This window comes from Xenopus laevis, chromosome 4S (genome assembly GCF_017654675.1).
Source record: "Xenopus laevis strain J_2021 chromosome 4S, Xenopus_laevis_v10.1, whole genome shotgun sequence".
Lineage (NCBI taxonomy): Eukaryota > Metazoa > Chordata > Amphibia > Anura > Pipidae > Xenopus > Xenopus laevis.
The window spans coordinates 2,428,036-2,441,273 of record NC_054378.1 but is presented as its reverse complement, the minus strand read 5'-3'; the positions used below and the strand labels follow the sequence as shown (position 1 = coordinate 2,441,273).

Below are 13,238 nucleotides of genomic sequence, written 5' to 3'. Positions count from 1 at the left end.
AATGAGGGAGGTCCAGAGCTCAAGTTCCTTGTCATGACACTGACAGGCCGTCTCTCTCTCTGAACGACTCAGCTAATGGCCGTCACTGGGACCCGCCCCTTGTTACAAAACAAACACAAGAAGTGGCCGGCGTCATGTGACTTGTAGTAAAAGGCGGGCTGTTTGGTATCACACGCAGTCCTCTTACAACGTGTTTTGCATAAGACTTGCCCAGAACGCTGTGATTGGCTCTCCACTGAAACGTCACTCAGAGCTGGGCGGGGCTATGTTGTATATAGGGACAAGACTAGGCTCTAGTGACTGACACAGACTGAGAGCTTAGAGTGGAGTCACTTGACTGAGGTAAAAACATGAGGCTTTTGTGCTTGGCCAGTTATGTGACTGTGGGGCACAACAATAGAATATTTCATTGCTCAGGTTCCTTCTCTTACACAATGGGGGAAGGATATACACTGGGACATATCAAGGGACTGTTTTCTACTTGCACCGGCTGCTCCTTCTTTACATCCCAGCTGTTAAAGGGGAAGTAAACCCAAGAACACATTAGTGAAAGAAAAAAAGGTGCCTTTTAGTTATTTAGTCATAGAGATGTGGGGCCTGCACATAATGGAGGCACGGAGAGCACAGACAGCGAGTCGCACAACTATGAGAAACATTTTGTGTTTTCAACTTCTGTAAAAACGGCAGTTTCTGACGGCAGTGACCTGACCCTACAAATCAATTAAATATTCTATGTAATTTCTGAATATATGTCAGATATTCACTGACAGATCCAATATAGCTTATAGGGGGCCCCTTTCCTAGCAGATGAATTAGAGCTCACTCAAATAACTGATTCCAGTACAAACTAAATAACTGTGTTTTGCACAAATCCTGCATGTAGAGAGACATGATGATGATTTTAAAGGAGAATTCAGCCCTAAACTTAATAAAAACCCCTACCCTCAGCCTAAGTGTTACTCCGGGCAAATGCGGCACATGCGCAGTTGGAGCAATTTTCTGTTTCATCACAACTGCGCATGCGCCGAAACTCACTAAAATTGCCAAAGCGCCGGTCTCATTACAAAGATTAGCGAAGCGGGTGAAGATGGCGTCTGCAAACTCCAATGCCTGAATCTGCACGAGGGGTAAGGAAATCGTTAGGGGCATTTGCCCGGGGTAACACTTAGGCTGGGGGTAGGGTTTTTAAAGTTTAGGGTTGGATTCTCCTTTAAAGGGTTTATTCACCTTTGAGTTAACTGTTAGTGTGATGCATAGAGGGATATTCTGAGACAATTTGCAATTAGTTTTCATGTTTTATTATTTGTGGTTTTTGAGTTATTTAGCTTTTTGTTCAGCAGCTCTCCAGTTTGTAGTTTCAGCAGTCTGGTTGCTAGGATTCAAATTCCCCTAGCAACCTTGCATCAATCTGAATAAGACACTGGAATATGAATAGGAGAGGACTGAATAGAAAGATGAGTAATACAAATTAGCAATAACAATAAATGTGTAGCCTTACAGAGCATTTGATTTTTAGATGAGGTCAGCGACGATTCGAAATCAGCAAAGTGTCCGAAGAAAAAGGCAAATAACTATAAATATATAAAAAAAAAATAATGAAGACCAATTGAAAAGTTGCTTAAAATTGGGCATTTTACAACATACTTAAAGTGACCACCCTTTTAATAGAGTGAGCTCTGATACATCTTCTAGGCAAAATGAGCCCCCCTATAAGAGATATATATAAATATATAAAACTGTGCTGCATGAATCCGTATTGGTGGCAAAACAACGCAAGCGTTTCGTAACCAGATAATATCTCCTATACTTGTAATAGTCATGTAAATGATACTGTTTTAATGACCGTATATGTTTTTTGTCAACTTAATTTTCGATGTTTCTAGGATATACCGTTTTTTGTGGTGAAGGTTTATATGATTTGAAGCTGTAGATGTGGCGTGCAGGGGGCACCAGCGTAACACGCACATAAACAGCTTGTGAGTAAAGTTACCAATAGGCAAGTCTATATGTGTTTGTGATCTACACTAATACACCTTGTGCCAACAGTGATGACATTAAGGGCAAGGCCAGACGTGGCGTTTTTGCGGCGTTTTTACGTTGCGTTTTTAAAAATGAACAGCCAGGCGTAAATACGCATAAACTGCACTACCACTGAAACGAATGGAAAACGCACTATACGTCAAGAAACTACCAAATCAATAGACTCTATGGGATCTGCACGTTTGAAACCACACTGTACGTAAATATGCAGCGTATTTTAAATATGGCGTCCAAATTCAATGAGAACAATGAGAAGTTCACGTAGGGAAAATAATCGTACGTGCTGAAAAACGCATGAAAAACGCATGTTGACGGTTGCGTGTGGTTTCAGTAGCGTATTTACGCCTGGTTGTTCTTTTTTAAAAACGCGACGTAAAAACGCCACGTCTGGCCTTACCCTTAGGCAAACACTTCTATTGCTGAAAATACACCCCATGACCAAGCACTGGCGTTTCACTTATTTCTAGGGATGCACCGAATCCACTTTTTTGGATTCGACCGAACCCCAGAATCCTTTGCCAAAGATTTGGCCGAACACCGAACCAAATTGACCCCTATTTTGCGTATGCAAATTAGGGTTGGGAAGGGGAAAACATTTTTTACTTCCTTGTTTTGTGACAAAAAGTCAAGTGGTTTCCCTCCCCACCCCTAATTTGCATATGCAAATTCGGACTCAGTTCGGTCAGGCAGAAGGATTCGGCTGAATCCCAATCCTGCTTAAAAAGGCCGAATCCTGGATTCAGTGCATCCCTACTTATTTCCCTCTGCCCCATAATCCTATGTCTCTTTATGATACAGTGCTGTAAATGCAATGAAAAGCTTATGTTTTTTTTTTTAAATATTTTTATTTCTGGAAAAGAAAATCTTATGTTTTTAATAGAAACGATCATTGATCTTGTCATTAGTCTAGAATCTAAACCCCTTGCCATAAAGCATGACAGGATTGCAGCGCTCTTCTCTTTCTTGTTTTAGATCTCCTTCAAGTTTCAGCGACTCCCTCCTGCTCTGAGATTACAGTCATTTCTCAACAAGCCTGTATATATGTAAGGGTTAAACCACCCTTGAGCCTTATCAAGCCTTTAAGTATTGGAGGGGCAGCCCATCAATCACTAGTGAGCAGGAGGGCCAGCGGCCCCATTGAACTTTGATGGAGAAAGAGAAGAGAAAAGCTGCAGAAACAATTACATGTATCTCAAAGCAGGTACAATTGTTTTTTAACAGATATACATTACAAAAGTGTTTTATTTAGTGCTAGGAACCTATTTATGCATTTTTAAAATTTAGATCCCCTTTAACGTAGGATCCCTTATCCGGAAACACGATATCCAGAAAGCTCCCATAGACTCCATTTTATCCAAATTTTTTAAAAGGATTTCCTTTTTCTGTGTAATAATAAAACAGTCGCTTGTACTTGATCCCAACTAAGATATAATTAATCCTTATTGGAAGCAAAACCAGCCTATTGGCTTTATTTCATGTTTACATGAATTTCTAGTAGACATAAGGCATAAAGACCCAAATTACGGAAAGATCTGTTGTCTGGAAAACCCCAGGTCCCAAGCATTCTGGATAACAGGTCCCATACCTGTACTAACAAATTCTCTAATACCTTTAAACAAGATTGTGTCCATATATTACAATATACTGAAGCTGGTCAACTACTACTACTACTAATGTAACCCCTGATTAATGTCCTATACAGTATACAGTTATGGGATCCTTTATCTGGAACCCCATAATCCAGAAAGCTCTTAATTACAGTTAATACCATAAATTATGTTGATTGGTATTTCAAAATAAACAGTAAGAGCAAAGTCAACAAGATATTGGCTTATATTAAAGCCCATCAATTTACAAAATAAAAAAAAAAAGGGATTATTACAGATCCATCCAATGAAAATAAAGCAACAAATGTTGACTTTAAACAGAAATCATAAAGAGAAATAAGTTGAAACAAAATAAAAATACAACATTTTCCTCTCTATCAACCAGACAAATAAAGCGTTTGTTATATTACTGGACAACATTTCTACATCATTAAATTATCCTGGAACATAGAGTGAGTAAAAAAAGAGTTTTCATCAGAATTCTACATAAACGTCCCAATAATAACTTTATCATCAGACTCTAAATGTTCTGCCTACCCTACCCTATTTTTTTCCCAAGAGCACAGACGATAAATTACTTGTGACTTGTAATATGTCTATTTTTTAAAAATATTTAATGTAGTATAGGCTATATAATAATAACATCTGAATAGTTTCAATTGGATGAGAAATACTGATCTCGTGGCTTATCGACTACGATTACATTTCAAGAAATGTTTTTTTCCCTCAAATTAAAATCAGCGCATTATGTGAATCTCATCATTTAGTTTGGACTTTTGAAGGCAAATCCCGCCTTAAAACAAAATCGCCAGCGTTTTCTACAACTTTAATGCATTTCCGATATACATTTTTCTCAGTTCGCCTGGTCTGAGGTGCGAAGTAAACTCTGGCGAAAGAGGTAACGTTCAGTAAAATTCGCGTTTTAGTGAATTTGCAGAGTAACGACCGTTCGGTAGATCAAAAAGTCGCCTGGCTATGGGGTGCAAATGAATGCTAGCGATGGTCTCGTTCGCAAGCGAAATGTCCTCTTACGTCTCTTAGTGAATTGTCACTAGCGACGGCCACTTTGCTCTTTTCTTTTTTATATCCCTGGCCACAGTGTTTATTTTTACTTTTATAGAGCCCTGACCACTCATTTTTTAAATTTTAATTTAATGGGGGACCCTGGCCACTGGTTGTTTTTTTTTTTTACTTGGGGAGTGGGGACTGGCCACCAATGTTTTATTTTTTCAACTTGGGGGGCTGGCCATCTTTTGTCTCCTTTTATGGGGGGCCCTGACCATCAATTTTTTTTAACTTGTGGGGGGGTCTGGCCGCCAATGTCGCATATTTATATTTCGGCTGCTTTGATGTTTTTGCCAGGGCTGCTTTTTACTGCTAGTCCAGCTCTGATATACAGTCAAACCCTGTCCTCCCAGATTTTACAACATTTCTTTTTTATTGGTTCCACCACAGTTTAAGGGGCAAATTCACTAAGATTCGTAGTTGCGCCAGGCGTAACTTCGCCAGCGCTCCGCAAATTCACTAAAATCCGAAGTTGCGCTCAGGGGTAGCATAAGGTTGCGAAGTTGCGCTAGCGTTGATTCGCGAAGCGACGTTACGCTAGCGATGGTTAATTTGCGTACGGCGCCAAATTCAAATTTCAATGGAGGAATACGTAGAATCACTACAAATGCCTGGGAAACCTTCAAAACATCAAATAAAATGTTTATTTTGCCCTACACATGTGCCCACTGTATAGTTAAGTTGCCATGAGTTAGGAAATGTAGGGGGGAAGGAGGGGAGCCCCAAAAATTTTTTAGATCTCTTTCAGCCTATCACCCATAATATAGAAAACACGCCAGCGTTTTTTGGGACTTAGAAAAAATGTTAACTTTTTTTGAAGAAATCCCTATCTACTCTATTGCGCTTCGCCTGGTCTGAGGTGGCGAAGGAAGTCTGGCGTAAAAGGTAGCGTTCAGAACGTTGTGCGCGTTAGTGACTTTGCGTAGTTACGTCCGTTGCGCAAATTCGCTAGGCGTAAGGGTGCGAAGTTATGCTAGGGAAGTTACGCCAGCATCCGTTAGTGAATTTGGGAAGTAACGAAAATGGCCAACGCTAACGAATTGACGCTAGCGTTAGGCGCTTCGGCGCTTAGTAGATTTGCCCCTAAGTCTTGATTTTTCTGAAAATTACTTTTTCATGGACTTTATTTTTCATGGCCCCCTGAACAATGTAAAACAAGGTTTGACTATTTATACCAAGCTTTTTAACATTCATAGGAAAATTCACAGGGCTTTACCTCTTATACAATATAATGTTTGGTGTTTGAATTGTCCCTCCATGGACTGAAATGGTAATATCTGAACCTGAAAGTTATCAGGTGGGTCCATGCACCCCCTGATCCTACATCACACACATGGGCATAATGAGCGAATTAGGACACTCAACCATTAAGTGAATGCATGTGTCTCAGCGGTGCTTTCCATATGAAAAGGGGTGTATTTTAAGTATATTTAAATTTTGTGTAACGTTATGAGCATATGGAACACTTGTCTAAAATGAACCAATGTCATTTACATCGAAGGTTATATAATGCAATAATAATACATGGGACAATATATTTATGTTAAATTCATTTTTATTATAAAAATATACATGACAAACATTTATATACAAAGATATATACAATATACAGTATATTCTATAACAAATATATAACAAAAATATATACAAAATAAAGATTTGTAAAAAAGGCATTTTCTTGTGAGTCTTTGTTTTAAAACAGTAGAGCATTCCCCTGGGCTATGGAAGTAATATGCCATTCAGTCTGAAGATTCAAGAACTTCCGCCAGGTCTGGTGGGTTTAAATATTGCTGAACTGCCTTCTCATCATCCTCAATATATTTAGTTGTCATTGTAAACAGGCCAGCGCCGATCAAAGCCATGAATGGGCAAATCAAGATCACATACTCCATACTATTCTGGAACAGTTCAGAATGTTGGTTGACTTTTATCACTTTTACAAAGATCTGTTGGAGGGAGATAAAACAGTATTATCAAGGTTATTCTTCGTGTTTATTAGAGCTCACACAATTTCTAAAGTTAAAAAGACGCTACTTACCTTATTGAAAATTACTGGAACCCCATTATTTGCAGCTGATTTTCCAACTGACTTTACGGAATATGCCCAACTGTAGCTGGTTGGAATCACTGTTGTCTGGAGAAAGAGAAAAACATTGTGGAATGTAAGCTTTTTTGGCAACTATAGTTAAACTATACAATTACAATTAGGGATTCTACCTAAATAAAATGTTTGCTTTGTGCTCTCTTCTTAGGGCTTTTCTGTTAGATATATTAGTTATATAGCACTGCAGACCCCGCAGTTTGAGTGTGTGTGTGTGTATATATATATATATATATATATATTGGGCAAAATCATTTATTTACCGAGTATATGTTGCGTCATTGTTTTAGCTTGTTCAATGAACAGGGCCTGTACTAAACATACTGCTTGTGTATACAGCTTCAATAACACATCATTTAGTTTATCAGTGTCTAATTATCCACCCAGATATAGAATAGTTCCTATTTTGGTATTTATTCTGTGTAGCTTAAGCGCAGAGACACGCGTGGAGATTCATGGTGCTCTGAAGAAGTGGCGAGACAAGGGCACGAAACGCGTTAGTTTGCACCCCACTGCTGTAACTGTACTTGTGTGCTTATAATAAAGCGCTTTTGATATTACTACCAGTTTCCTCTCTTGGATCAGCGCCTGATTGCGAGACAGAAGCAGTATAACATCCCTAACAATAGCACTGGTACTTTATTTGTGTGAGACATTACAGGGGCAAGAAAGAAAACTGGATACGTTACCATAATAATTTCATTTGTCGAGATCTCGTTCAGAGACAAGAAAATCCCACTTAAAAGGAAGAGAATCTGGAAAGATAAAGAAGATGGGAGAACGGTTGGTTAGATGATGTTTATGTTTATAACGGTGTACTATTACATACAGTAGAACCTTCATTTTACATCCCCTGATTTTAAGTTTTCCCTCATTTTACACTGTTGTTTTATATGTGGGGGTTGGGTAAAACCTGACCTGCACCTGACCTGAATCCGACCTCCCTCCACCCACGCCCACCTGCACCCGACTTCCAGGTTCCTTTTATAGACCGTGCCGACCCACCCTGCCAATGACATCACAAAAGGGGCGGCGAGCAGGCGCGTGGCTATTACTGATATCAGGGCCGGCCCGATAACCACAGGACCCGCGGGTTTGGGCTGACCTCGCACTGTTCTTCACGGGTGGTGGTTGAGCTCTTCTCCTGCTCTCCCTGCCCACCACCATGAAATGCCAGTTTCCAGGTTCATCTTTTATAGACGCTGCACCAGTTCGCCCCGCCCCTTTTGTGACATCATCAGCGGGACAGCTTGGGTCGGCCCGGCTCGCACATCACTACCACCTATATATTATGCATAATACATTTCCCTGATTTTACATTTTCCTGGATTTTACTTATTTATCTCTGGTCCCCTGATAAATGTAAAATGGGGGTTCTACTGTACTAAAATTTCCTAGGATTATACTAACTTGGGCTGTGAAGAGATCTCTCTTGATGGAAATAATACCCCCGCAGAGAAGGGGAGCAGCGAGGAAAAGTCCTATGAGGCACAGGTTCGGATGTGCTTTTAGATTCGTCTTTTTGAAAAAGTGGCTGATCACTGTGCCCAATGTAGTTCCCACGATGGTGGACACACAGTTGAGCAATTCATATTGCACGCTGAGAAAAATAATAGAGATTAAATGGACACATATTAGGAAATATTCACAACTTTAGAATCAGTCTGAATTAGAAAAGAGCAGTGTCGGACTGGCCCACAGGGATACCAGGAAAAGTCCTGATGGGCCCCGGTGTCAGTGGCCCCTCATGCTGCTAAACATTTGGCCTATTTCATGGCCATTCCCTATTTCTATGAGAACAAAGAGGCTAAATAGATGGAATAATAGATTATAGTCTGTAAAGAAAAGAGATTAGGAGAATAGAGGTTGAGTGAGGAGAGGAAAACTAATAGTAGTGAGAGTGGCCCCTGGTCTAAAGTTTTTTGGTGGCCCCTGGTGTCCCAGTCCGACACTGGAAAAGAGTAACAAATTAACCAGTAAGAATTAGGAAATTAAGGACCTACTTGTAATCCAAAGTGCAGATAAATGAGTTACACGGCTTGTTCACATTGTGTACTCTCTTCATTATGGAGAAGGCCCACATAAATATGCCTGTGCTAACACAAGAAGCAGCTGCATAACCGGTGACGGAGCAAATCAAGCTGCGGCTGAAATACGATAGAGCATCAAATGAGTCACAAAACAGCACATTTCTCTCTCTCTTGCCCCTCATTCCTCAATAGAAGACCATTTATATCACCAAATTAACAAAAATGTCTCTTTTGAGGTGACACAAGTTATGTCACTCTAGAAAGTATAATCATTCTTTTTCTGAAGTGGAAAATCTGAATTGTATTAAATCGGTTTGCTAATATGAGACACCTTTAATATCTTTATTACCTTTAATATTTTAAATGAATGTTATTATTTGAATGTATTAGTGTATTCAGTTCACGTCAATGATCAGGGCAAGGTGTGATTAAAAAGTAAGATAAAATCAGATCGATGTAATAACAGGATCTCTCTATTCTTACCATCTTGGGTGTGTTACTTGCCCCTTTTCGTCTACTATAAAAGATACTCACTTTACAATCAAAGCCAATATATTTGACATGATGCTTCTTTTCTTCGGGTATTTTTTAGGATTGATCACCAAGCCGCATATTTTTGGACTCCTGGACCGTATACACAATATTAGTAGCAGAGCAACGATGGAAATTCCGGCATCCAGCTGTTTTCAAAAAAAGATAGCTGTCAGTTAAGCGCCCATTGATCTACACCAGTGCTGTCCAACTGGCTGCCCCCCCTTGTGTGCCCCCCCACATGAAAGTCTAACTGCTGTGTCTGCTTACCATGTGTAAAGACCCCCATACACAGGCCGATAAAATCTGCAGGCAGACCGAGTCGGCAGCTTATTAACCTGTGTGTGGGGCCTTGCAACAGGCTTCCCCGATCTATATATGGCCAAAAGTCGGTCAGATCTTGATTGGGCAGGTTAAAAAATCCCAACGGATCATGGTTGCATCTGTGCGTTTATGTGGTCCCGCTATCCGACCGCCGTATTGGATGCATAATGATCCGATTGTGGATCAGCCCAATATCGCCCATCTCAATGTGGGTAAATCTGGGCTCGTTTGACAACATCGGCAAACGAGCGGATCTCTACATCTATGGCCACCTTAAGATTTAAAAGGTATCACTACAGAGAATCATCTCAGATTTATAAACACCTCAGATTTATAAACTCTTGCATTGCTCACACTTGTGGGGGTGCTGTGTTATCCACAGGGGGGAGAAGGCACATGGTTTTAAGGTTATGTCGTAATATGACAACTTTTTTCCTATAGGAGTGATGTCATATCCCTGCACTGACCACCAGGAGTCCCCAACCAGAACCGGGCCTCGGACAGTCCTGAATTGGGCCACCGAGCCTAGCCAGCAATTAATGTGGCGCACCAAATTGGACGCACAGTTGCCGCTGCCCCCCCAACCCCCTCGTGACACCCCCCCTTGGTCCTTGCAAAAAATGTTGCCTTTACGCTGGTCCCTAGGCCAAAAGAGGTTTGGGGGCCGCTGTCCTACCACAATTAACATGGACAAGCTCTCATGCTCTACACTTTTAACCTATTAGGCTAAGGGCACACAGGACATTTTGTCACCCATAATAAATCTCAACTACCACAACAAAGCAACACTAGTTTCCTTCCTACTGGCAGTAGTGTGTATTGTCAGTATACAGTGCAAAGCAATCTGAACTTCACATTATTTTGTAACAGGAAAGAACGCAAATGCTTTCCCACTCACATTTGTTACATCCATAAACATTTCTCTTACCAGCAGTATGTGGCGCCAATTGGGATTCAAAAATGTGATCATATTTTGTCCATAAATGCTCCCCAGGACACTACAAAGGAATAAGACAGAGTTAGAAGTCTAGACGCATGGGTGTGATACAAGGTGTTTCAAATAAATGAATATTAGATTTTGGGAATTCAAAGTTACCATGCTGGAATGCAGACACACACACACACAGAATAAAGCATAAAACACTAGAATATTAGGAACTTACCATCCCATAGAATAAAGAATACAAATGATGCACTGTAGTTTCATTCGAGTTTCTCTGTAGAAAAGGTCAGCGGTGATCAGGGGTGCATTCGTCATATAGCCGCCTCTTATTGAGCTCGTTACACTTTTAAAGATGACTAAGATCCAAAATCCCTAAAGGGTCCAAGAAATACCACATATTTAATGCATCAATAGGAAACAATGAACAATAGTAATTGTCGGGTGAAGTGGCATATATATATATATGGTTATAACTGTATGTAACATGGTTTATTATTGTATTCAGTTTGCTCAAAGAGCAGAAAGGAAATAAAAGATTTACCTTATTTGGAATGAATAAACTGGCAATGGAGAATATTATCCGTGTCGCAACAGCTCCAACAAGTATTTGTGAACTACTGTATTTGCCCCATAACAAGCCGAACAACGACGCAATTACTATTCCAGCGACGGGACATACTGTTAAGATAAAAAGATTCGATTGTGAGGCAAAGTGTTAGAAACATTCAACAATAGAAGGTATATTATAAGAGAGCAGTTTGTAATCCAGTACTGATTTACTCAACAGTGGGCAACCCACAAAATAAAGGGACATATTATGGTAGGTAATGAGAGATGACAGCTTTATAGATGATATACAAAGAATACAAACAGTGCAAATAAGATTCATTACTTTTCCTTATAATCCAAGGCTGCTCTTCAAAGTGTTCATGTTCTTCTTTCATCCCGTTTAACGAACCTATGGAAAAAAAATCACCAATACGTCAATGAAAGGAAGTTAGTGAAGATACTCTATTACCTTCTAGAATTAACTCTGTGATTTATTTTGTCTATATCTCATTAGTAAGGCATTTTAAAAGTTATAAAATACACTGACATTTCTAACAGTTGAAAGAAATAAATATTCACAATTCAGCTGTAAAAGAGTCTTAGATTCAAAAGTAGTTTGAAATAAGTTCTACCTTACCCTCAAAAACCACATCGGTGAAGGTATTAACCACCACAAGCAAACCGAGAATTACGATGATTGACACGGAACGGCGAAAGACGGATCTATTGGAATCTTGTTCTTCCATCTTTTCTTCTTGTTCTTCTTGTTCTTCTTGATCAGTCTTGTTTTTCTCAATATCTATATCATCAATCTGTTGTTTCTTGAAATAATTCATTGTTTTTTGTTTTATGTTTTGTAGAGATTGTTTGAAGCTGAAATCATAAGAGAACGAATTTAGATATTATGGAAATAATTGGAACATTTTCTAATTGGACCAGTGTTGTTAGTGGAGTCCCGCAGGGCTCTGTACTAGGTCCCTTGCTTTTCAACTTGTTTATTAATGACCTGGAGGTGGCCGTTGAAAGTACTGTTTCTATTTTTGCAGATGATACTAAATTCTGCAGAACTATAGGTTTCTTTGCACAGTGATTTGTCTAAGTTGGGAAACTGGGCAGCAAACTGGAAAATGAGGTTCAATGTTGATAAATGTTGGCAGAAATAATATAAATGCAATTTATACACTAAATGGCAGTGTGTTGGGAGTTTCCTTAAATGAGAAGGATCTTGGGGTCTTTGTAGATAACAAGTTGTCTAATTCTGGGCAGTGTCATTCTGTGGCTACTAAAGCAAATAAAGTTCTTGTATAAAAAAGGGCATTAACTCAAGGGATGAAACATAATTGTGTCTCTTTATAGGTCCCTGGTGAGGCCTCATCTAGAGTATGGGGGCAGTTTTGGACTCCAGTCCTTAAGAGGGATATAAATGAGCTGGAGAGAGTGCAGAGACTAAGTGCATCACAGTGAGGACAGTGAGGTTGGGGAATGCACTGCCGGGTGATGATTCAGTTAATGACTATAAGAGGGACTTGGATGATTTCTTGGACAGACATAATACAAAGGCTATTGTGATACTAAACTCTATAGTTAGTATAGATATGGGTATATATCATTTATGTGACAGTAGGGAGTGGGGTGTGTATGGGGCTGGGTTTTCATTTGGAGGGGTTGGACTTGATGGACTTTGTCTTTTTTCAACCCAATTTAACTATGTAAAATGTAAATTGATCATTTTCAAAGAAACCCCCCCATTGATATATTACCCCAATACCCACAGTATGAAATGTGTGCTTCTATTAGATGTGTTATGCCCCAGCCGCAGTAACAAATATGCTTTTGACATATAGGACACACAGTGACTACTGAGAGTATCAGCTTGTTATAATAAAATACTTCAAAGTTGATCATTTGTGGGAAACATGTTTCACATTAACACCGTATATTTCAATGTGTTCCCAAGATATGATATTGTAGTGGAGCCCATTTTTTATTAATAAATACTATGAATGACTGAACATATATTGACAGAATGTTAGGGGGTTATTTACTAA

At 39.5% G+C, this 13,238-nt stretch overlaps 1 protein-coding gene across 1 annotated transcript; it reads right to left on the bottom strand.

Moving 5' to 3' along the window:
- Nucleotides 1-6,177: 6,177 nt before the first annotated feature.
- LOC121393150 (protein spinster homolog 1-like) lies at nucleotides 6,178-12,161 on the bottom strand. Its single transcript, XM_041560779.1, has 10 exons — nucleotides 11,828-12,161; nucleotides 11,183-11,599; nucleotides 10,862-11,013; nucleotides 10,627-10,696; nucleotides 9,378-9,523; nucleotides 8,817-8,960; nucleotides 8,224-8,413; nucleotides 7,503-7,568; nucleotides 6,751-6,846; nucleotides 6,178-6,658 (listed from the first exon to the last, which is right to left on the bottom strand). Exons 3-10 carry the CDS (start codon nucleotides 10,954-10,956, stop codon nucleotides 6,452-6,454), a joined length of 1,014 nt encoding a protein of 337 aa, XP_041416713.1. The 5' UTR covers nucleotides 10,957-11,013; nucleotides 11,183-11,599; nucleotides 11,828-12,161; the 3' UTR covers nucleotides 6,178-6,451.
- Between the last annotated feature and the right edge of the window lie 1,077 nt (nucleotides 12,162-13,238).

Bases quoted from the DNA above. Each gene is read 5' to 3' on its own strand.
- LOC121393150 (XM_041560779.1), bottom strand. From the start codon at position 10,956: ATGACGAATGCACCCCTGATCACCGCTGACCTTTTCTACAGAGAAACT. The intron at 8,414-8,816 runs GTAGGTCCTTAA...TATTTTTCTCAG, and splicing joins ATCTGCACTTTGGATTACAA to CGTGCAATATGAATTGCTCA. The intron at 7,569-8,223 runs GTTAGTATAATC...TTATCTTTCCAG, and splicing joins GAGATCTCTTCACAGCCCAA to ATTCTCTTCCTTTTAAGTGG.